Source organism: Globicephala melas, chromosome 15, assembly GCF_963455315.2.
Source record: "Globicephala melas chromosome 15, mGloMel1.2, whole genome shotgun sequence".
In the NCBI taxonomy this organism is placed as follows: domain Eukaryota; kingdom Metazoa; phylum Chordata; class Mammalia; order Artiodactyla; family Delphinidae; genus Globicephala; species Globicephala melas.
In genome coordinates, this window is record NC_083328.1 from 85,202,684 (window position 1) to 85,226,844 (window position 24,161).

At 63.1% G+C, this 24,161-nt stretch overlaps 1 protein-coding gene across 2 annotated transcripts; it reads right to left on the reverse strand.

Moving 5' to 3' along the window:
- Positions 1-8,563: 8,563 nt before the first annotated feature.
- On the reverse strand, positions 8,564-12,880 carry HRH3 (histamine receptor H3). 2 transcript variants are annotated; one of them, XM_060284697.1, is made up of 4 exons: positions 12,625-12,880; positions 11,435-11,601; positions 9,621-10,396; positions 8,564-9,508 (listed from the first exon to the last, which is right to left on the reverse strand). In XM_060284697.1, coding segments are annotated over exons 1-4 (1,200 nt in total). In that variant the 3' UTR covers positions 8,564-9,507. The 2 variants fall into 2 exon arrangements, with proteins under 2 accessions (XP_060140680.1, XP_030697508.1); XM_030841648.2 differs by having other exon boundaries at positions 8,564-10,396.
- Positions 12,881-24,161: the final 11,281 nt, after the last annotated feature.

Consider the following 24,161-nt stretch of genomic DNA (forward strand, 5'->3'; position numbering starts at 1 on the left):
TGTGTCCCTGAGGGCCTAAGGGATGAGTGGAGAAGGGACCCGGGGCCCTTTGGGGATCGGCCTCAGGGTCCGGAGGCAGCTGGGCCGCTGGGTGCACTTAGGCCAGTGTCTTTTCCACACGTGGGGGTTGGGCAAACCTCGAATAATAAGCCAGCGCCTGAGCTTTCAGGAGCAATTCCGTTTTGATCTGACATCAAATTTGCAACTAGAACAAGAGTCCTTTACCTGAACCTTTATTTCAATGCCTTGTAATTTCAGAGGTCCTTGTGTTCTGGAAACCAGAGCTGGGTTTTGCATGTATTTGCTCTCTCTCAGGCCACCGCGAAGAGCAGCATTAATTATCCACGGCCTTTCATCTTGCTTGCTGGGCGCCCACCACGTGTGCTCTTCAGAGGGGAGACGCTCAAGATGCCTCCCGTAGCTGACCCAGAAGGGGTGCCCCAGAGGGCAGGGGCTCTGTCCTGTTCTCGACTGTGCCCCCAGCAGCCTCAGGACCTGACCCCAAGGGGGCACCAGTACGTATTTGTGGAATGAGCGAGTGCGTGGTGGCTGATGTCAGGTGCGTTTAGGTTTCTTTTAGTTTGAAGACTCTTTGACGGGTGGGTGGGTGCCGAGCAAGAGCCGTGGCCCGCTCCCCAGGCCCAGCTTCAGCCGGGCCCACCTCTTCTGGCCGTTCCCGCTCAGTGACCTGCTCCAAAGTCTCAGCAACTCTTGCTTCCTTGATCAGCCCGGGGCGCCACCTGTTGACCTCTGGCCCCTGGACGGGACTTCGCTTTCTCATGTCCCCCTCCCTGTGCCCTCCCCACGGCCGCACCGGGTGGCCTGGGTCTGCGTCAGGCCAGCAGGGCGTGGGCTGTGGGGCCAGGTGCTTGGCCGTCTCCGTGGGGCCCTCGTTCGCTGGGGGCTGGCACAGCCCCGCCTTGTTTCTTTGCCTGGCTTTACCTCTTCCTCTGCGTGGTGTTTGTGTCCCAGCGTCGTCCCTCCCCTACTGATTTCGTCTCCCAGAAGCTCCAGCCGCCAGCCTTTCCCTGAGATTTCTTCTCTGTGCCCTTGGCCCTCTGTTCCCATGCAGGCGGTGGGCTCAGCGCCTGGCGGGGCCTCCCGGGGCGGGGTGGCCGTCTCCTCCCTGGTCTCCTCTCCCTCCCGCTTTCCTCTCTAATTCATTGGCAAAGACCCTATTTCCAGATAAGGTCACATTGTAAGTTTCCAGTGCTTGTGAATTTGAGGGTGCCGTCAGCCCAGTCAGCACTCTATTCTAGTACCCTGCTCAGGCCCCTTGGTCTCCCCGCACGGCAGCGCAGGCGCCATAATCCCTGTATGCACGGGTCCTTCCTCCACCCCATCTTGGGCCACCCCCTCCCTCCAGCAAAGCCCCAGCCCTGACCTGGCCTGCCCTCCCCTGCTGCCCATCCCCTCCCTCTATCCTCTGCCCCAGCTGCTTCTTGGCTACACTAAGGACCCTCCAGGACAGCAGGCTTTTGTGCTGCCAGTCCCTGTGATGCAAGTGCCCGTCCTCAGACACCCTATGAATGCCCCCCAGCTGGGGGCCTCTGACCACCTGATCAAGCAGCCCCACCCACAAGGGCCCTGCCCTGCGCCCCGCCAGCCGCTGTCAGGCGTATGGCCCCCTGGCCTGGCCTTCCGCATCAGCCCCTACCGCCACGAGGCTCCTGGTCTGGGCTGCGTCGCAGGGCCGGGACAGTGCCGGCACCGGAGGCATAACAGACGTGCTGGGCAGGTTGTAGTTCAGTTGAATACATGCACGTGTGTGGGGATACATGCCAGCATGTTTACGGACAGGGCACACGTTCAAAGACCATGGAGTGGAGAGCACCGCCCAGCGACAGGGCAGCAGGCGGCTGCGCCACGTGGCTGCCTGCGGATTCCATTCAGACGGTGGGAGGGGGGCCAGCCTGGGGTGGGGAGGTGGCTGCGGCTCTAAAAGCACGAGGAGCCTGGCGGTGTCGTGTGTTGTGATGAAGTCGCACTGAGCGTTTGATGGGTAGACTTCCAGTTTGGGAAAACGAGGACGTTCCGGAGGTGGGTGGTGGGGATGGCCGCACGCCTCTGAGCTGTGCACTGAAATGGCGGAAAGGGCAAATTTTAGATGTATTTGACCATAGTGAAAACACACGTAGAACTAAGCACACACACTCACATACGCACATGTAGTTACGCAGGCACACGCGTGCAGGTGAGCATGCTCTGGGCGCTGTCTGCCGTTGATGTTCATCTTCTCGTTGCCAGGGCGGCTCTAATGCTCGGACCCACCAAGGCCAGAGTGTCGCCTCTCCGGAAAGGGCAAAAGGCCAAACGGAGTAGAGGGGACACACAGGCCTCTGGGGCGGGGCTGTGCGTGCCCGAGAAGGGGCCCCGGGCGGTCTCGTTCTGTCTTGCAATCCTTTGATTCTTTAGAGGAAAATATCTTTCCTTGCAAGGAATCAGTGGGCACCCGTGGGTTGATATTTTCCCAGAGCCAGGAAATCCTTCCAGTTTCTGCTGTGGCCTTGGGGTGGGCAGGTTGCCCAGCCCAGCCCACTGAACCTGTTACGCTCAGCACTGGGAGTGTCGCCGGGACGCCCACGCTTGTCACCCCCCCCAGCTGCCTGGTTTTCATCGTCTGTACAGCGGGGACACTAAGGCCCAGCAGAGTAGCTTAAGACCCGCGGCCTGGCCTGGGGGTCAAGCCTGCTCACTTCAGCCCCACCCAGGGTACGCAGCCCCTGCCCTGTGTGGGGTCTTGTGGGAGCCACAGGTAAGGACAGAGCAAGCCTCAGGGTTGAGAGGGCCGTGCCCCCAGGATGCCAGCACGCCGCCCCTGGCCAGGCCCAGGACTCCAGGCCACAGGCAGCCACCCGCCCACCCTCCCACCAGCCCAGCCCTGGTCCCTTCCCGTGGCTTCCAGAGACCTGGATGGATCCCTAGAGCCCAGCCCGGCCCCTGCAGTGTCTGTGAACACGGGGAGGGTCACCGGCTCTGTTAGGATTGAATTTCAGATTCACAACAAAGAATGCAGTACTTAGCTAACAGATTATTTGTTGTGACTCTGAAATCCACATTGCACTGAGCTCCTGTGTTTTACCTGATGGCGGAAGTGAAGGGGTGAGGTGCGGGGGAGGTCGTGGAATCAGCCCTCATTGATGCTGGGCCTGCAGGGAGGGCTGGGGGGCTGGGCCAACTTGGGCGAGGCTGTACCTCTGCGAGGGGCCCTGCCTTTCTCCCATCCCTGGAGGGGGCCTTGGGGGGCAGAGGCCAGCTGCCCCCGCTGTCCTTGGGGTGGACCCAGCAGCAGCCACCCCTGCCTAAGATGGTGGGTACCTGTCCGCCTGTCTGCCTTCCCCGTGACAAGGGGGTGCCAGCTGGCTCACAGGAACCACGGAGGAACGTCTGGGGTCCATGGCTGATTAAAGGGGGCAACTTGAAGCACCCGGCACTGGTCCCATGAAATATCCGTGTGGCCCGCAGAGCTGCTGGCCCACCACGGGGGTTCCGTGCAGGATCTCCGAGCAAGGGACCCTGACGTCCCAGCTGCACGGATCTGGAATCCTTGGTGAAGTCAGCGTCTGGCTCAGGGCCCAGCAGGTAGCAGGAGCTCAAGAAAGTGCAGACATCATCCACCCCCAGCCCTTCACCCACTTGGTGTGTCTTACGGTCTGAAATACCTGCATTAGAATTTGCCTTCTTTGATTTAAAGATCGAGATCATCCTCTGTTACAGTGCACATCTCCCCCTGTCCCTGGAGGAGTCAGTCCCGCACACTTCAGTATGAGTTAATGGATTGGAGGGGCTGGGACAGAGCCAAGCCTGGGCTGTCAAAGGAAGCCCCAGGCCCTGAGGGGCACCCGGGAGGGGCTGGTGAGGAATGGTCTACCCCCTGCCCCCTCCTGGCTTCTCAGGAATGTGGTCCTGCTAAGCTGGGGCCCAGGAAGGAGGGCAGAAGGCAGGCTGTTCCCCGTCCACTGAGCTGCCCCGACTCCTACACCTCTGCTCAGAACCAGGCTTTGCTGGACTCTTTAAAGATCGTCCAGCATTTAAAGTGGAAGCATTTAAAGATCATCAAATTTGTCATGTTTGAATTTGGAAACTGGTGACTTCGGAGTGTCACGGATGCATTTTTAGCGCAGTTCCCACAGCGCTACCACCCCCTCCCCCCTTACATCCAAAACCCTCCTCTCCTCTCTCCCTTCTCCCCTTTCTTCTTTCTCTTTTGAAGGATATTTTTGCGCCCTTCTGAGATTTGTGTCTGACAAACTCCAGAGCAAGGTGCCTCCTCTGGACACAGCGCCTGCCACCCTGGAGCAGGATGCCGCGTGCTGTCTGGGACGCTCTCCTTAATGGACAGGGAATCTAAGGCCAAGGCACTCGCCTGGCCGAGGTCCCCCTGTGGACAGGAAGGATGTCACAGAGAAATGGCTTGGCCTCCTGACCTTTCACCCTTAGAGCCAGTATGTTACTCCTAATATACCAAAATTCATTATTTTCCTGCCAACAATCATTACTAAATAATTGACTCACTTTCCTATTTTTTATTAAAGTCACAGACCTCCCATGGGCAGAAGTGTTCTGTTCCCCTCCCCTACCGCAAGACAGAGGGATGCCAGCTTGGGCCATCACATTACAAAACGTCATTTCATTGCCGGCTTTAGGAAGGAAGGGGCATTTGGTGACTCATGAAACTGAAAGGTCCAGGTTCTAGCTTCAGGCCAGGCTGGATCCAGGCGCTCAGACAACAGCACGTGGAAGCCGTCTCCGTCCAGCTCTCGGGTGGCTTTCCTCCGCCTCGGCTGTACCAGGTGTGCCCCCTCCATGGGGTGGCCTCTGTGAGGATAATGTCGGAGGCCGCCAGGCCGGCAGCCCCAGCTGAAGGGGAGCACAGGCCTCCCAGGGCACCAGACAAGGTCCCAGGACTGCTGCTCTCTGGCCTCACTGGAGACGTGCACCACCCCAACCTTTCCCGGTGATTCTGACCAGCCATGCCTGGGATCCATGCCCATCCTGGAGCCACTGAAGTAAACGGGGAATGGTTCCCAAAGGAGAAACGGGCTGCTGTCACCAGAAGAATGGGTGCGGCAAGAGGCCTTGGGCACACTCAGGAGCATGTGTGTGTCCCCTGAGCCTGCTCCGGGTGCCTGGGGGTCGGGCTCGGGAGAGGAGAGAGAAGGTGGCCCTGAGAGCCGAGGGCCTTGGGAAAATGGCCATGGAAGGAAAGTCATTAGCTGTGTGACCTTGAGCAGGTCACTTAACCTTTCTGTGCCTTTGTTTCCTCATCTGTAAAATGGGAATAATAGTACCTACTCTGTTTGGGAACTAGATGAGTTTACGTAAGAAGAGGGCTCGGAATGGTGCCCGGAACATAGTAAGTCTGTTCATTATAATTGTAGTCTAAGCACAGTCCCTGTGCCAGGCGCCATGGCCATCCTTCCTGGGCAGCACCAGGGACCCCCAGCCTCAGGCCCTGCATGCTCCAGGACCCCCAGCCCTGACCTGCCGGAGCCAGCATCCCTCCCCAGATGCGCCATCAGGCAGGTCTCCCCGGTGTGCTCGCCATCCCAGGGATGCAGTTGGGCCCCCAGGAAGGTGCAGCGTGGCAGGGACCCGCTCACACACCACCATCCCCTGCGGTGCCTGGGGAGAACCCAGGGAAGAGTGAGGATGGGGTCCTGGCCCCCACCAACTGCTGAGTGCGGGATATGGGGAGAGTCGCCCAGCCACCAGGGTCCTGGCTCTGGGGAGTCTGCAGAATGGATAGTTGAGCAGCCCCCCGTGGGGTGGCCACGAGGATGCAGGGCTGCAGTAAATGTTGGTGGAAATGTTCTTTGCAGCCCCGAGTCCAGCCACGAGTGTCAGGATAGGGGGTGGGGAGGCAGAGGCCAGACAGCGTGTGGCTCCCCAGATCTCAGGCCTCCAGAAGCCCTGCCGGCTGACCCCAGGCCTCCGTTTTCATGGCCCTGATGCCCCAAAAAGAGCGTTGAATAATTTGTCCTTTTGTAGAAGGATGGGGACTGCCTGCTGGGCTCCTGAGAATGTAGGGTCTTCACCCCAGGCTGGCAAGGACCCTCACCCAGCATGTGCACAGAAGCTGTTCTCGGGGGGTGCCCCAGAGCAAGCACCGGGGCGGGAGCGGCAGCTGGACATACGTAGCCGGTGCCAGACCAAGGAGCCCTGCAGATGTGCTGGCCCCTGAGGGCTGACAGCTGGCCCCGATGGGAGGAGCCAGGTCATCCACGGGCACCCAGGGCAGAACCCTGTGTCGGGCCATTGCCCAGGTCCTCAGTGCCACTGCCTCCCAGCCTCATGCCCCTGCCAGTCTCTGCACCCACTGCTAGGACTGCGCTGACACAGGCGGGCCACCCAGACTGTGCTCCATCCTAGGGCCTAAGGCTCACTCTCTGGATGCCTTATTGTCCTCAGAAGCAAGGCCACGCTCCTTACCTTAGCCTCCAGGCCCTGAAACATCACTGCCCCTCTGCACCCCTCACCTGCGGGCCCTTCCTTCAGCCTCAGGCTCGGCCTCTGCCACCTCTCGGGGCTCCCACCACTGGGCTCAGTGGAAGTTTGTGGAATGAATGAGTGAAACGTCACCTCCGCAGACAGGCTCCTTGTCCCCCCCGCTGACGAGCCAGGCCACCCACCTCCTGGTCCCCCCCCAGTCCTCAGCCCCCGCGGGAATGGCCCTGCTGATGCGCCAGCCCGTTGTCCAGCAGACAGCCCGGCACACAGTAGGTGCTCAATAAACAGCAGCTGCTGACGTGGGCGGCGCCTGCAGAGGTGGCTGCTTCTGCCTTGGGGCTCAGCTTGTCTCTGCTCCCAGCGGTCGGATCCAAGGAGAAAGACCCCCTTGGTGTGTTTGTTTGCTGCTGGACATGGGCCCAATAGACTCCCTGTCTTTCTCTCCTCCTCCATCCCTGCGCAGTAGCTCGGGAAGCGGCAGTTTGCAGAGATTGAAGGCAAAATTTCTTGAAAGGCTGCACTTTTATCTTCCAATTTGTAGCCATTTAGCAGGGCCGGGCCGAGGGGCAGCGAGGGCTCTGGCTGTGCAGGCCGCACGGAGGTGCCCACCGCTGCAGAGAATGGGTTCTTTGTCCTTCCCCAGACAGCTCTGGGCTGCGGGACGGACACCCACCCTCTGGGGGCCGGGCAAGTCTGCAGGGCTGGAGGGAAGGCCAATGGCTAGCCCGCCAGCCTCACCACGGGCCCCAGAGCTGCGAGGGCTTCCCCAAGCTCTGAACCCACAAACAGTGGGCGACCTCCCTGTCACCGCCTTCCCCGGCTGCTCCCAGCGCCCTGAGGGGACCTAAGGCTCGCCCCTCCCTTGGGCCACTAAAGAGGGGGTCCAAGAAGAACGTCCTGCCTTGAGCAGAGGGGGCCCTTCCGGTGGAGGGAAAGTGCAGAGGGGAAGGAGTTCCAGCTGGGATTCTGGAGGAAGACTTCTGGGTGCTTGGGAAAACAAAGTGCAGGTGCAGCTGAGGGGTGAGAAAATGTCTGGAAGAGGAAGGTTTGTGGGTTTCAAATGTTGCTGTGAAGAGCTTCGCCCCCTGCAGTGGTGAGACTCAGAGCTGGCGGGCACCTCACTGCTGGAGATGGGACCCATGGCACCCAGCTGTAAGGGAGGGACGTGAGGCAGCCAAAGGTCTCTCTACCTTAGGAAGAAAGGACTGTGGACGCTGGGCCAGCACGGTGGGGAGGGTACGAGAGTCTGTGTCCGTGAGGTCAGGGGAGGGAGGGCCCTCATGGCTGGAAAGAAGGGGAGGCTTCCTGGAGGAGGAGACATCCGACCCACCCAAGTGTCTATTGCCCCAAAGTTGGGCTGGTCTTGCCCCCTTTCTGAGTGGACTCTGGCACCTGGGGTGAGGGCCAGTGTCTTCCCCCTCCGTGGAGCCCACTGGGCCCAGGATCACCCAGCATCATCCTGTCAGGTCCTTCTCCCCGTACCCATCCATCACCCTCAGTCCCGCCTCCAGGCCTTTGCCCAGGAAGCCCCTCCCCTCCCTTGGCCCAGCCCCTCAAGCTCAGCTCCAGTCCCCACACCCCTGGAATCTCCCCAGGGGGAAGATCATGGCTGAGAGCGGTGAGAACTCCTGTCCTGGGGGCAGGCAGGCTGCAGCAGGTGAGGGCTGTGCCGCGTGTTTTCAAGACTGGAGTGGGGAGCGGGCGGGGCACTGCCGGGGCACACGTCGCTTGTTAGGATTAAAGCCGGGCTCGTCCGCTTGAAAAGGACACTGAGGCCGGGGGAGGGGCAGGCCTGTGCCTCATGCCCACCTGGGTGCTCTTGTGCCCCCCTGGGTCCCCGACTGGAGTACAGGGGCTCAGCCACCCCCCACAAAGTCCTCAGGAATCAGCACCAATAAAAAAAATACACTTTACTGTGGACTTTGGGGTCTGCAGGGGCAGTGCAGCAGGTACGCGGGGAACGGAGCATGCAGAGTGCCAACCAGGTGCACGGGATATGGTGAAGCGGCCCCTCTGCTGGGCACCCAGCCCCTGGTCTCCTCCGACTGCCCCTGGGAGCCCCAGGACGCTCAGGGCGCTGCTGGGTCCCCGTCAATCCCAGAAAACTCTGGTTGAGTAGATGGAGAAGGAAGGGCAGCCCGCTGGACGAGCAGGCGTCCGGGGCTTTGGCCGCTCGCAGAGCCGCCAGTCGGGGCCCAACACCGCGAGCTGGGGGGCGGGGTGGGCAGAAGCCGCTGGCGCAGCTCAGCCGGAAGCGGCAGCACAAGGAAGGAGGGCGTGGGAGCCCACACTCCAGCCCTGAGCGCCTCCGCAGTTTTGTCTCTCTTCATTAAACATCCAAGGAACAGCGAGTTCACGGATGTGTTTTCTTCTTCTCCGCCTTCCTGAAACACCCAGAATGGAGAAGCGGAGACCTGCCGCGAGGTTTCTGGGGAGTACCCGGCACTTGGGGAGCAGAGAAAGTTGGAGGGAAGAGGGATGAAGGAGCCAGGTCCCAGGCTAGAGCAGGGGACAGACAGCAGCAAAGCCAGTGGCCGGGGCTTGTCTGGGACGGGGCAGGTGTGCAGGGGTGTGCAGACGCGTGCACGTGCAGGGGCAGCGCACCGGCTCTGGAGGCCTGGAGCGCACGCCAGGCACTTGCTTTGGGAAGACACCAAGCAGTAATTGTGTGAAGCGTGGACACGACCGGCCATCCCACTGTCCTTGGGGGTGGCAGACTGGCTGGGACCCCTGGGTTGTCCCTCCCGGGCTAGAGCGGGATTTGGGTGGCCACATTCCGGTTTGGGCAGCAGGGGTCTGTCCAGCCGCCCACCAGGCTGCATCAACTACCAGCGGACGCGCTGAGAGGCTGCCATGGCATTTAGGGTGGGCCGAAGACAAGCCAGGGCTCGTGCCTGCGGGGCAGCCGGGTGGAGGGTGGCGAGGCCCGGCTGTCCGTGAACCCAGGGCCTCGAGGGTGGTGGCAGTGGAGGGCTCTGCCCCTGCATCCCAGGTGCCTGTGGAGGCCGGCTCACTTCCAGCAGTGCTCCAGGGAGCTGGGGGGCTGCACCTTGAGCTTCTGTGGGCAGAGCAGCTTGGTAAAGGCCCGGCGGAAGCTGTAGTGGCACAGCGGGTAGAGGACAGGGTTGACGGCCGAGTTGGCCCACAGCAGCCAGAAGGACATCTCGTACCAGTAGTCGGGGACGCAGGGGCCGTGGCAGGCGGCCCGGGTGATCATGAGGAGTGTGTACGGGGCCCAGCAGAGCCCAAAGGTGCTCACGATGACGGCCAGCGACTTGGCCACCTTCTTGTCCCGCGAGAGCCGGAAGCGCTGGGCGATGCTCTGGGACACCATCTTCGTGCGCTTCTCCAAGGACGCCGAGGACACGGATGGCTTGGAGCCCCGCTTGAGTGAGCGCGGCCGCTCGGCGCCCCTCGAGGAGCTGCCAGAGCTGGAGGTGGGCGAGGCCGCGGCACCTCCCCCTCTGCTGCCCCCGAGGGCCGCATCCCCAGCCTCGGCCCCAGTGCCTGGGGCTGCCTCGCCGCCCCCCACCCCGCACCTGTGCAGCGGCACGGCCTCCCCACACCCCTTTTGCCAGCAATCCCAGCAGCTGGGCGCGGCCGGCGGCGGGGAGGGCTGGGCCTCGGGGGGAAGCTCCGAGGCCGCCGCCTCGCGTGCCCCGTCCAGCCGGACACGGGTGCGTCTCTGAATGTTCAGGTAGATGCTGAGGTTGAAGAAGGTGACGCTGAGGAAGGGCGTGAAGAACTCGAGGGTGGAGGCCGTGATGAGGAAGTACCAGTTGTAGAAGAACTCGGCGTAGCAGTGGCCCTCGGGGATGGAGCTGCCCCCCGACAGGTACTCCCAGCTGAGGATGGCGGGTCCGTAGAGCAGGAAGGCCAGCACCCACACCAGCACCATCTTCCTCACTGCCCGCCGCGTGTCGCCCTGCTGGGCCCGGTAGGAGACCTGCGGTGGGACACGCTGGGTCAGGAGGCAAGGGGACTGAGCCCAGGTCGGCCGCTGCCGCTCGCAGCTCCCAGCAGCCTCTGGGCCTCTGTGCACGCCCTCCCCGGCAGTGATGCTTTTCCCTTTTCCTCCCCTCGCCCCATGAATCCCGGGCAGGCTGAGGCCCTGTCACACTCTCCTATGGCCTCAGAACCTCCCCCAGAATCCTAACTTTGTGCCGGGCTGCCTGTCTGCCATCGCCCCATCAGCTGTGCGCTCCCCCGGGGGCCCACGTCACTGTCCGATCTACTGAGTACCTGCCGTGTGCCAGTCTCTCTGCTTGGCACCTTTCGATACCATCTTATTTAATCTTCACAACTGCTCCAGCATGATCCCCACTTTCATGATGGCTCAGGCAGGGCAGGAAAGAACACAGGTGGGTCGGCTCAAGGTGCAGAGCTGGCTCAAAACCCATGCACTCTGTCCCACTGCCTCCCTGGACTAGGACACATGTGGTCCCCAGCGGAGGGCCCCGGGGTGCCTGATGGAGCCTCAGGGAGAAAATGAGATTGCACTGGAGTGACCTCTGCTTCTGTGCCGCCAGCCCGGTGCCCACAGGACACCGACGTGGGAAGTCCAGGCAGCCCAGGGCCCCTAACTCATGGTGGCCACCACGCCCAGGGAAGCTCGTGGAGCCTGTCTTCCCGAGACATGCACACCTGTGGGGAGGTACCACCAAGGGCCCCTGGCCCAGATCCTCCCTTAGTTCCAGGGACTTTGGACCTGCTCCAAGGCGGAGGCTGAAGGGACCCCCTTCCTTCGGGTCCACACTGTGCCTTCTGCCTGAACCAGGACCAGTCCTACTGGCAGCACATGGCTACCGAGTGGGCGGCTGGCCATAGAGTGCCCGATGTGTCAGGTGTGAGGCCAGTGGGGATCAAGCCCAGCCAGCACTGCCCACTCAGAAGTGGCCGTACCCCCTGCCGGGTGCGTCTCCTGGCCTCTCCCAACCACCCCTCCCCCTAGGGGTGAACATGGGCACCCACGTCCCAGACTCACGGCTCGGGTGACCGACAGGAAGCGGTCATAGCTGATGAGCACGATATTGAAGACAGAAGAGGTGCAGAGCAGGTAGTCCACCACCAGCCACAGCTTGCAGAGGCCCCGGCCAAAGGGCCAGCGGCCAGTCAGCACGTAGGGCACGTACAGTGGGATGCAGAATGCCCCTGTGGGAGAGGAGGGCCGTGGTGAGCCGTGGCTGCGCGGGGGTCAGACCCCACCCCCAGCCGAGAGACAGGCAGGACCTAGGGTCACTCGGTGGCCCTTCTGGGACCAGCGATCCTCCCTCCGCCTCATTCATAGGCACACTCTTCGCACTGCACCTGGCCTTCAACCCTTGCCCGGCCCCTAGTCCCACTGGGTCCCCTGGACTTGGGGGCAGGAGGAAGATCCAGGTGTGGGGACCGCTGGGAGCGACGAGCCCCAGAGCCTTGGTCTGGTCATCCCTGGACTTCTGCCCAGCCCTCCCAGTGCCCAGAGGAAGAAAGAACATTTCCTCCCTCTCTGGCCCCGCTGGATCCCAAGCTCCCATTCTGGCTCTTCCTCATCAGCTCAGAAACCGAGAAAGCCTTTCTCCGGACTCAAAGGGCACTTGACTGCTGCCACGCGGGCGCCCACCGCCAACCCCGCTCTGAGCGTCTGGCAGACGCCTGTCTCAGCCCCAACAGGTGTCTGGTGCTCCGGCCCCCTCCTTGCGCCCCGCCCCACAGCCTGCAGCAGTGCACAGACATGTGAGAGCGCACTCCTCAGAGCCTCTCCCCCCAACCCCGCCCGCCTTCCCCATGGCCTCCTCCCCCAACGTGGCTCTAAAAGTCTCCCCTCCATGTCCCCTTCCCCAAACCTCCCCCCCAGCGCCCTCCCCGTGTCCTGAGTCCTCTGCAGCCTTTGTTTAGCCACGGCGCAAGAGCCCCCGCTGCACCGCGGCCGCAGCGCCTTGCGCCTGGCCGAGCGCCCGCTGGCTAGGACCCCTTCCCCGGGGACATCCTTCCCCAGCCCGAGTCCCGCGGCCGGGGAAGCAAGGAACTTCGCCTGCGCCCACCTCCCCACGAGTCCCGGATGCCCCCTCCCCAGGCCGGACCCCTTAGCGGGGCGTGTCCCCGAGGCAAAGGCACCCTAGGTCCGCGTTCCAATCCCCGCTGGCCCGACCCGGCAGGGCGCCCCTGGGCTCGGGCGGGGGCTGGGGGCTTTACCCACGAGGAAGTCGGAGATGGCGAGGTTGAGCAGAAAGAAGTTGTTCTGCGTGCGGAGGCTCGAATCGGCCACGAAGGCGAGCATGACCAGCGCGTTGCCCAGCACCGTGGCCACGATGAGCAGCGCCATGAGCGCCGCCAGCACCGCGGTCCAGGCGGCGGAGAAGCCGCGCGCTCCGCCCGCCGCCGCCGCCGCCGCCTCGCCTGCCAGCGCCCCCGACGCGTTCAGCGGTCCGTCGGGCGGGGAGCGCTCCATGGCCCCGCCGGCTCACGCGGCGCCGGGGCGCAGGGCAGGGCGCGGATCGTCGGCCGGGCAGCCGGGAGGGATCCCGGCCCGGGAGCCTGGTCTTTGCGGGCTTTCGGCCCGACCGGGCTCCCCGGGGGGTACCCGGCGCATGGTCCGCGGGCGCCGAGACCGCGGCCGGGGCGGGCGGCGCCGAGGGGGCCCGGCCCGGAATCTGAGCCGAATCGGGCCAGCGGCACGACCGCTGCAGCACTAGCGGACCCGGAGCGGAGCTGGAGCCCGAGCCGCTGGCGGAGCGTCCGTGCGCCCCGAGTGCCGAGAGCAGCAGAGTGAGCCCCGGGCCCAGCCCGCTGCCCCACGCGCCCCGCTCAGCGCCCCCGCCATTGGCTGCCGCCCTCGCCCCGCCCCCGCCCCGCCCGGCGCCGGCAGCACCACGGACAGCGCCGCGTGCCCGCCGGGCAGCTGGAGCCCCGGCCCGAGTGTGCACGGCGGCTGGCGGGGAGCCCGGCACGGCGGGCGCCGGAGCTGGGGGCTCGCCTGCGTTCAACCTGCGCTCGCACACAGGAGCCAGCCTCTGGACCGCGCGGCCTGCCCCGTGCCCTCGTCCCCGGTGACCCCTGGCCGGCCCTCGTCGGAAGCCGGGGCGCCTGTGGGGATCTGGAGTGCGGTTGAGGGGAAACACCTGCGCCCGCGTTCGGGGGAACTTGCCCCACGGGACCCCTCCTCGTTTCACGCTTCGGGCAAGCAGTTCTCGGAGAAAGGAACCTCCCGAGGAGAAAGGATAGGAGAGGTCTCCGATAGCCGTGCCCGAGCCAGGGGTTCGCTCCGCACCCCCGTATGCGTGGGACTCGACTCTGAATCTGAGTCTCCCCGTGGGCAGGACCCAACGCAGCGTCCAGGGTGACCTGCAAGGCGCAGACAGATGTGGAGTTACATAAGGGAAAATGGGGAACCAGCGGACCCAGCTGGGAGGGGAGCGTGCCCACCCTGGGCTCAGGCGGCCCTAGTTTGAAGGGAGAGCGACCATCTGCTCAGAACCCAGCCACGGGTCCCCCCCGGTGGACAGCGCAGTGGGGCGGTCAGTGCTTCAGGGACCGACGAGCCCACTGCGCTCGGGGCGCAGCCGGGGCGGCGCGCTGCGTTAGCGCCTGCGGGAGGCTTTGAGGGGAGGAGAGGCGGCGGGAGGGAGCGCCCCCTCCGCCCAGGCACAAGCGCTCAGATAGCCTGGGTCAAGGACGAGACACACACAGCGAGACAGACAGACACGCCCACATGCAGACACACAGACTCCCACAGACCAGGGAAACAGTCGCCCAGCGTCAGGCTGGGGACCCACGAACGGCAGTTTGACGCGCACACATCAGACCCAGACAGCGAGGGAACAGCGCCTGAGGGAGAGGGAAGCAGCGGCGCTGCTCTGTCGCCAGCAGCGCACATCTGCCGAAGCCTCAAAGAGGAGAGAAAAGTGCGCGTCTGCGTGCGGGGGTGGGGGCTGCAGGGGGACCCCAGGCGCTGGCACACCGGCACCCGCACTTCCAGCAGCTTCCTGATCACGCTGGGACCCACCTCTCCCCCTAGCCCCGAGGTGCTTTAGAAACTTCGGGGAGTGAGGGAGGGGTGCTGGGTTCCCCTACCCCCTCCTCAGGGCTGATTGCAGGGAGGAGACCCCAGCCCCTCACCCCAGCCCCAGGGGATCCACGGTTCTATGGCTTCTCGCGGCTTGCGCTGGGGGAGAGGTGTGGGGCTCCAGCTCCCCCTCCCAGAAGCCCTCTCTGAGTCGCTGGCTGTACCCCTTCCACCAGCAAGCCCTGCTCCTCGTGCAGGCTCCCCCAGCTCCCCAACTTGCATGGTGGGCAGGGCTGTGCCAGGACCAGGCACCAGTTGGTGGTTAGACAAGCCAAGGTGGAGAGCTGCTGGAGTCCAGCATGGTGCCGCTGGGCCCCATCGCGCTCGCCAGCAGCTCCCTGCCGCCTGGACCCCGCCAGAGCCTGCTCCTCCACAGGCACCCCAAGGCCAGCTCTGGCCAGTCAGTGCTTCAAGGGCGCACCCCCACCCTATCCCAGGCCTCCAGAGATGGAGTTGGATGGGGAGTGGGGGGGCGCCTGGCTCTCTCCTCACTGGCTGGGAGCCCCCTCCCATCCTCAGTTCCGGTCCAGGGTAGAGGGAAGTCTGAGCAGAGGGCAGCCCCTTTAAAGTCTCAGTCAAGCTGGGGCCCGGTTGTCCTTGTGGCCTTTAGTGTTCGCGAGCTTTCCTTGGCAGTCTCTCACCCCACAGCAGCTAGAGCCGGGGATGCAGGGGATGGACTCAGTTCAGACCCTGGCACTTGGGTGACTTGGGAGAGTTACCAAATTTCTCTGAGTGTGGGGACCTTCCTCTTGAAATGGAGGCCATCAGGAGGAGAACCACAGCTGGCCCAGAGGTTTGAGGATGGCCATGGCCACGGGTGGCGAGCGCCCCCTGTTGGCACTTAACACCCATGACCTCATCAGCCCCCACCCCCACCCCGAATTCAGCATACAATGTGGGTAGGACCAGCAGCCTGCACAGAGCCCAGAAAGCTACCTGCCCAAGGTCACACGAGGCCAGAGGCCCCTCTCTTGATGGTTACACTCCTGGCGAAGCCCTGAGATCAAGGCCCCTGACCTTGCAAATATACTAACTCTTGGGGCTTTGACCTTGTCGGGACAGGAGCCTAGAGTCCTCTGGGCTGGGCCCAACTTGACTAAGGCAGTTTGGGGGAATGAGGCAGGTCCCCACGTGACTGTCCACAGGGCATCCTACCCTGAGGTCTCTGTCTCAGGGAGTGGGTATTCAGGCCCCAGGATGGCAGGGGACGCCCCAAGACCCTAGGAAAGGCTGGCTGAGCATTGGGGTACATGGGCCCCTATTCTCAGCTCCCCTGGACACCCCCAAAGAGCGTGGCCTGGGGGCCGAGTTTCTCCATTTGTCAAAACAGCCAGCATTTGGGGTTCAAAATGTCCAGGCCCAGATCACGTAAGCCCTAGATTAGTGAAAACACCCCTCGCACAGGAAATAGCTCACCCACTGATTGATCAGTTGATTCGTTCATTCAGCCCCTAAGATCTGCAGGGGTGACAGCTGAGGAGGGCTGTAGGCTGGAGAGTGGAGGGGCCCCGAGACCCGCTGCAGCGGCGGGACCTCACCCACCTCCCTCCTGCTGCATGGAGCAGAGAACCTGCAGCACAGACGTGTGCTGCTCAGAGGCCCCTCCACAGGGAACTTGCTGGCAGGAGGGCCGGTGACCGCCCCAGCTGAGAGCAGCCTCTTCCCGGGCATCTGGTCGGCCGCTGTCGTGTGGGACTCCTCTGTGTGCAGCGTCTGCTCTGGGGCCCCCGTGGGGGGCTGAGACTTTCCCGGGGGGCTCCCCCTTCCTACCTACCTTCTCCCTGCGCACATGTCAGGCCCACACTGTGGGCTGAACGCTCGTCACCTGCTCCCTTTGTCTTTCACAGATGTCCCCACCAACCTCTCGACCTTGGACCCTGTCTCCGCGTCTGCTCCCTGGGGGACCCAAGTTGACACAGGCTGCGTTCCGGTTCTGGAAGGATGGCCAGGGAGTCGAGCCAAGAGCTCCAGGAGGCAGCCAGGTGGAGATCTGGAGGGAGCAGCGTTCCAGGCAGAGGGGACCGCGGGAGCAAAGGACAAGGTGGGTGGGAGCGCGCGTGCGTCTGTGGCGGCCGTGGGGGCGGGGCGCGGGGAGGGCAGATGTGATGCCTCACGCCCTGTGCAGACGCTGAGGGAGGCCCGGGAGGGTTTTGAGACACAGTGAGACAGGCCTCCCTGCTTCAGGGCAGAACAATCTCCAGCAGGGCGAGGGCAGAGCCGAGAGGCCAGTGGGGAGGCTGATGCTAGGCTCCAGGCGAGGACGACGGTGGCAGTGGGGGAGGGGAGACCCGGGCAGATTCTGGGTGGAAGCCGACAGGAGCTGTGTGAGAGAAAGACGACGGGATCAGGGCTGACTCCAGGGTTTTGGCTCAAATGCCTCGAGGGTGGCATTGACACGAATGAGCTGGGGGTCTGTGGGAGGAGCAGGTTGGGGGACAAGGGGGTGCTCAGATTTGAGCATGTTGAGATAGATGATATGGCCCATTGGACCTCCTGGGGTAGAGGTCATCAGGCCCCCAGGCCCAGCCCTGGCGCTGGAGTCCGAGGCCTGGCCCAGGAGCAGCCCGCTCACCTCTTCTGGGTCTGGGGCCAGAGGGGCCCTGGGCTGGGGAGACGCAGCTGTGCATGCCAGCGTCTGAGCAGCAGGACGCTGTCCTGGTCGCCCGTGGTCATGGTCACGGTCATGGGGCAGCGGGCTCCGCCTCCAGCTGCCCCACTGAGCTGGGAAACCTCTCCTTCATCGGAGCGCCTGCCCTGCACTTGCGCCCATGGAGCCCTACCCTGCTGCACGGGACGCGGCCCCCTAATGAGAAATAACGAGGGGAGTGGAGTGGAGCCGCTGTGGCCCTCTGCCCGGCGACTCTCCTGCTCTTATGGCCAAGGCACACTTGCTGGAGCGCTTGCCAGCGTTCTGGCTCTGGTGCCGTGACACCTCTTTAGAGGAACCTCTGTTTGCCTTCTCCCTTTCTGCAAGAGCTCACTGGAATATGGGAATATGCAGGTTTTTCTTTTTTTGTTCCTTGTCCTTTTTTTTCTTTTCCTGGTGACATTCTGAGCCAGCTCCAGGTGCACTCTGATGAGCTCAGGGCCCGGGTGTGATCAGCATGTCTCCCAAGGTCACCGCTTTGGAATAAAAGCTGAGTCTGACTTCCCTGCCTTTAGAGACAAGGCTGAATTGGGCCCATGGCCCAGGTGGCAGGAAGGAGAGAGAGGACAGGAGAACCAGGGATGCAGTTGCTGTGGTCTGGCCTCGAATGACGAAAACCAACTCAAAAAAGCCTAAGGAAAGGAATGTTTATTGTTGCCCATGGCTGAAAAGTCCAGGAGGTGGGCTTCGGACACAGCTGCATCCAGGAACTCAAAGAACAGCTTCTCTTTCCACCTGTCTTTTCCCTGCGTCCACCTCATTCCCAGAAGGGAGTGTCCTTGAAGCTCCAGGCTGATCTCCTATGCTCTTGTCCACTCCCCAGGAGGAAGACAGGGCTACCAACAGCACCCAGAATTAGCCCCCTTGGCCTGGCTTGGACAGTCATGGTGGCCAGCTGGGGCAGCTTTGCTTGAGCTTACAGCAATATGGTCAATGTCACGTGAACCCCAACCTGGGCAGTCGTCCCCTGTGGGTCCCGTGTGCCTGTGCCGCTTCCCCTGGCAGTGCCTTTCTTTGTTGGCAGTGTCCAGGGAGCCCCTGCCTGGTCCTGGGGGGACAGCGGGCCTGGGCACTGAGAGCTCGGTTGGAGGTCCCCAAGATGAAGTTCATGGGTTGGGGGCAGGCGGGGCAGTGGGACTGGGGACTGCGGAGACAGCCTTCTTCCTGGGCATCTGTGTCTTCTGCTTCCTGGCTGCTGTGAGCACAGGGCCCAGCGTGAGAATGAGGGCGAGAGGGTGAGGGACGAGGGGCAGGTCTCCACACACCAGACACATCCGACCACAGAGCCTGGGCCGGAAGGTTCTGGAGTCCTCCCCAGCGGCGACCCGCAAGAAGGAAGCTGGCAGCCCTCCCTCCCGGCCTGCGCCCCCCCTCTCCTGGAGCCAGTGCTGCCAGCTTAGAGGCAAGGTCACCCCCATCCCACAGCCTGCGTCAGTGGCCCCCAGAAAAAAGAGCTCTGGGGCCTTGGTGTCCACGCGGGGGGAGCGGAGAGACTCAGGTGCAGGGACTCAGAGGCTGGAGAGAGCACAGTTTGGAGAGCTGAGGGGAGGGGGACTTGACCCTGGGTCTGAATTTCCTCACCCATTGCCCTTTCCTCCTAAGGGTGACGCCAGTGGTGATATTAACCACGAGAAAAGGGGCTCTCGGGAGGGCTCTCTGCAGGAGGTCTGATCTAAGGGCGCGGGAACAGCTGCCGGGGAGGCGCAGGGGCAACCGGGGTGGGGGCCAGAGGTAATAAACGCTCTTCTCTAAGGAAAGAGGCACCCTCACCCCCAGAAGCTCCCTCTGCATGACTCAGGTGTGGTTCTGGATGTGCCCCCTTCCCAGGTTGGCAGTTAAGTATCGATATTTGCCGAATGAATGAATGAAACTGCTTGCGTCTCTGCAGGTTCTCTCCATGCACTAAGAATGCATAAGCCAGGCTTCCCTGGCGGTCCAGTGGTTAGGACTCCACGCTTCCACTGCAGGGGGCGCGGATTCGACCCCTGGTCAGGGAACTAAGATCCCTCATGCTGCGTGGTGCGGCTCCCCACCCAGAAAAAAAACATAAGCCATGGAGAAGCAGGAAAGAAGGGTGAAGGTGGACCTTCGTCCAGGGTGCCTTCTCCAGAGCCCTGGGTGGGGCTAGGTGTCAGAAGGGCCCTCAAATCCAGCTATGGGGGGCTGGCCCCAGCCTGGGAACCTCCCTTGCATCCCCAAGAGTGTTTGGTGGGGCTTCTCGTGGCTGTGACCCAGCTGTGCCATGTGTCAGCAGGGCTGGGGACCTGAGCCAAGCTCAGACCGTGAGTCCCGGCCAGGACTCTCCGGGGCCTGTGGACTAGACCCTGATCAGACCCTGGGTAGTAAGCATCAAACCCTCGGGGTGGTCGAGCCTGGCCATGGGTGGAGACAGGCTGCTCTGATGAGGGCCCAGCCTTGGGGCTCGTGGAAGTGGGTGAGGGGGGGAGCGTGGACCCGCATGTGTAAGCAGAGGAAGGGATGGTGCCCAGCTCTGCCCAGCCCGGGCCCAGGGTCCTCGTCTGTGCTGCAGCTGCCCCCGCCCCCGGAGCTTCCTGCCATGGACTCGGCCCCTCAGCCTTTGCTGCAGGGTGACGGGTGGGGACTGAGCCATGCCTTTGTCTGCACTCCTGCTGGCCGTGGCTGGCTGCCATCCGCCAGCCCTTGGAGGCCCTGCCCCCCAGAGCCTGTCCGTGCTCTGCGCCCTGTGCCCAGCAGCGCCAGTGTCACAGCAGGTCAGAGCCCTTGTACGTCTGCCCTGTCTCGCCCTCCCTCAGGCCTCCTGTCCCCTGCTGGGCCCCTCTCGCGGTGGACAGGTCAGGTGGCCCTGGTGACAGTGCTGACGAGGCAGACGGGACCTGGTGACCCCAGTCCATTGTTCAGACCCCAGGCCTGGGGTTGAGGCTGGGCGGGTGGGGATGGGGGCAGCACGCTCCCTACACGGGCCAGAGATGCCCTCCCCGTGGTTGGAGCAGCTGAGGTCACAGTGCGGGTAGGGTCGTCCGTCTGGGACAGGGGACAGGGGGACCGCTGGGCTGGGCATGCTGGCGGCCACCCTGGGGCTCTGACTCCTGTGCACGAGCTTCCTGTCTGGCTGCTGCCCTGCTCTGCTCGGGGGGTGAGGCTGAGAGGCCGACAGCCCCCTCCCCAGACCCCATCAGGGTCCCCAAGGCCCCGTGCCGGCCCTGGAACCACAGCCCACCTCCCTCTCTTCCTAGCAAACACACCCCTGCCCCACGCCGCCCTCCCCTGCCAGCCCTTAGGGGTACTCCAGGTCTCCTGACCTGGCCTGTGCTGTTCTGTGCTGGGGTCCAGAGAGCGCGTGTGCATGTGTGTGCACGCATGTGCAGGTGTGTGTGCCATGCACGCACGGTACCAGCCCCGGGCAAACACGCAGGGCCCTCACCCTGCATGGGGCCCTGACCCCCTGCTTCGGGGGGTCGGAAGGAGGGGCGCACTCTGGGAGCTGCCTCTTGCGGGAGAGGCCAGGCCCCAGGGTTGCACCTCTGTTTACTCCCCGAGTCCCCCGGGACTCAGGCGGCTCCTTGGGGGGCCTGTGTCTGTCAGGAAAATAACGAAAGAGCTGACCGTCTCCGTGCTGGGGCACAGGGTCCTGTTAATGAAGACGTCCCCCGAGTTCTCGAGGAGGAAGGAGGGGGCCTGGGGCAACTCCCAAGGTGTGTCTGTGTGCACGTGTGTCTGCGTGTGCCGTTAAGTACATATGTGTATGCCTGTGTGCACATATGTGCATGTGTCTCTGTACATGTGTGTCTCTTGTGTTTCTTAGTGTGTCTATGTATGTGGGCCTGGCTGTGAGTCTTCGTGTGGGTATGGGTGTGACCGAGTGCGCGTGTGCGTACACGTGTGTCTGTGGGTGTGCTTCTGACCTGAGCCAGGGGTAGGGCTCCTGAAGGAAGCTAGGAAGCTGGCACTCGTCCTCCTTCCCACCATGTAGGGACAGGTCAGGTCACAGAAATGTCCCCTCCCTCCGCGGGTGGCCCTGACTGCAGGACCAGGTCCTGGGCCAGGGCTGGGGTCAAGAGATTGCTCTAGAGCAGCCCCCCCGCCCCCGGGCCGGGCACAGATCTCAGTCACTCGGCCGCACAGGCACACACAACTGGAATCACAGCACGGAAACAAGTGCGCAGCCCCCAGGCCCGGGGGCGGGGGCGCGGCTGCGGGGCAGCGGGCTGGGGTCCCGGAGGAGCACCTCCTGGGTCTTGCCCCGGGGACTGGGGGAGCTTTGTTTGGGAAGCCGTTTGCTTTTCTTAGGACACGCTGGCCAGGTGGTTGTGCTGGAAGACTGGCCTAGGGCCACAAGCAGAAAGTGGCAGTGCTGGGCTGTGACTAGGAACATGAAGTCCCTGCCCCCGGTCCCTGACCAGAGCCCTGCCTTCTGCAGGGGCACAGCGGGGCCGCCTGGGTTCTCCCATGGCCCTGGGTGTTGGTCACCCCAGTGAGACCCCTGCCCACTTCCCCATGTCCCTGCCAGACCTCTGTTTGGGTTCACCTTTTCCTGGCATTGCGTAATCCTCTCACATTTTCTCAATTTGCTCAGCTGATTCATGCAGAGCTGGAAAGGTCACGTAACAAGTACCGAAGTTCACTGGAAGGTTCTTCAGTAGGAAGCCCTGATGGACAGAGAAGGGCCCAGAGGCCTGTCCTGATAGGTAGCCGTCCTCCCCACACGTGGAGAAGGGGGCATGGAGATCTTGGCTCACCAGGGCATGCGTCTGACGGTTCACTGGTGGTGGACCTCCTTCAGGCATGGCTGGATCCAGGAGCCTGACTGCTCCTGTCAGAGCCTGTCTCCCAGCCCTGCTCTCCTCTCAGGCAGCCACTCCCCTTGGTGTGGCCCCTCCAGGCTGACAGCTGACAGCTCACAGCCCTGACAACAGATGCAGGGGCCCAAGCCCATGGCCTGACTGCTTATCTCAAAGTTGAGGCCGTGATGTCCCAGGTTCCAGTCACGTGCGTGCCAGAGGTGGGGTCAGCCTGTGAGTGGGGGTCCCCACAGGAGGATTTGGGGCTGTTCCTACAAGACAGGGGTGGATGCTGTGCAGAGCAAGTGGATGCTTGTCACGGGGGGCCACGCCCGCGCCCTCCAAGGGCCCCACCACTGGGGAACCTGAGGCTCAGAGAGATGCTCTGTTAGCAAGTGGCAGAGCCTGGACTTGAGTGGGGCTGCAGGTTCCTCCCCCCCCATCCCACCCCCACCCACCTCCTGCTGGCCTCCAGGGGCGTTCACTGAGCACCTACTACGTGCTGATCGGCTAGGAGCCCAGAAGGCATGTCGTTCCTGAAGCCGGTGAGTGGGTGGAAGTGCCGGGCCAGCTCTGTCTCCAGCGGTGCCTCGGAGAGGACCAGCCCTGAGGGCCCGAGCCCCGGGCCGTGGGACTCCTGGGCAGACTGCCTTCCCTCGGTGGGGGCAGGGCTGGCCAAGTGCCCAGCACAAGGTCTCTTATCAGCCCCTTTGCCTCTTGCCCAGAAAAAACCTGGCCCATTGGCCCAGTCTTCCCCCTACCTGGAGGGGACGGAGCCATCCGGCCGGCTGTATGCATAGTCCGCGGCCCCGGAAGCGGAGAGGCAGCACCCCGTGGGCCCCGATTCCTGTGCTGACCCTTCCTCAGATGGCTACAGAATTGTGGGTCCCAGTGCAAGACAAAAATGTGGGCCCCTCCTCAGAAATTAAGAATTTCAAGATGGCAACAGCTGAGCAGTAAACCGAGCATGGAGCCCCACGCGACTGCAGGCTGCACTCCTATCCCTGCCACTGTGGTCCCCTCTCACTCCCCAAGTGGGAGCCTCCAGGGCAGACCCCCCAACCCCGCTGTGACTGCCTGGCACAGATTGCTAGCTGCCCCCTCCTCTCCCCTTCCCTGCCTTCCTCTCCGGGGATGGGATGGGGGGAGCACGCCTATCCTCCAAAAGACCCCAAATGCCAGGCTGTCTCTTATGCAAGGCCCCCCACCCCCCTCCGCGGGAGCCAGCTCGCTTCTGCCCAGAATGGAGGTGAGGCCGCTGCCGCCAGCCCCTCCCCGCTGGCCCAGACCGCTCCCAGGAAGAGAAATGAATCACACTGCTTTGGGCCACCCCCATCCCTGCTCCCTGGGCATGTTTCAGCTTTGCCCCTTCCCACCCCCACGCCTGGCAGCTCCCCTGGCCAGGCCGGCAGCTCCGACAAGTTAAATTTAGCGCGGCCCGAGCTGTCTTCCTCCCGTTCCCACCTGCCCCACTGGTCCCCTGCGCACAGATGCGCCCACACCCCTCCGCTGCGCGTGAGCCCCTGGGAAGGGTGGGGAGAGAAGGACCTGCCTGCTTGGGGGTCCCCTGTGGCCTCCTGGACCCATATGCCTGCTTATGACAGCACCTGGAACCCAGCGCAGGGCCAGCAGTGCAGCAGGTGCTCGGCACTCAGGGCAGAGCCAGGAGGAGAGAAACCAAGCCTTCTGTCCAGGGACAGCGCTGAGGCTCCCGGCCTGGTACCACACTGGGCACACAGTAGGCACACAGGCTGGGAGCTGAGAGTGCTGCTCTGCGTCTGGCACTGCCCACGCCTCACCGGGTGTCTGCATCTCTGGGCCTGCCAGAGGACGCTGGGGGAGGCCTGGGGGCCACAGTCAGGCCTAGCCACACATAATCTTCTTCCCTGGGCCCTCTGTTTTATTCAGGCTGGAAATGCACTCAGCTAAAATGCTACTGTTCCACTGAGAGTGGCATGGGATAAAGTTTTGGCTAGTGAGATGTGAGCAGAAGTGTCTGGTATATCTTCAGGGACAGATTCTCAAAGGGAGATGATTCACCTGGTGGGGCAGCACCTCCCAGCACCTCTGCTCTTGTTCTTTCCCTTACTCCTTCTTCCTGGTCAAATATGCATGTGATGGCTGGAGCACCAGCAGCCATCTTGGGTTGTGAGGTGACACTGAGGATGGACGCTAGTATTAGAAGAGTGATACAATAAGGTAGGAGCTGGGTACCCTGCCAACCCTGGACAGCCGGGGCTTGTGCCACGTGAGAAAGAAG

Bases quoted from the DNA above. Each gene is read 5' to 3' on its own strand.
- HRH3 (XM_030841648.2), bottom strand. From the start codon at position 12,880: ATGGAGCGCTCCCCGCCCGACGGACCGCTGAACGCGTCGGGGGCGCTG. The intron at 11,602-12,624 runs GTAAAGCCCCCA...CCTCTCCCACAG, and splicing joins CATCTCCGACTTCCTCGTGG to GGGCATTCTGCATCCCACTG. The intron at 10,397-11,434 runs GTGAGTCTGGGA...GTCCCACCGCAG, and splicing joins TCCTGTCGGTCACCCGAGCC to GTCTCCTACCGGGCCCAGCA.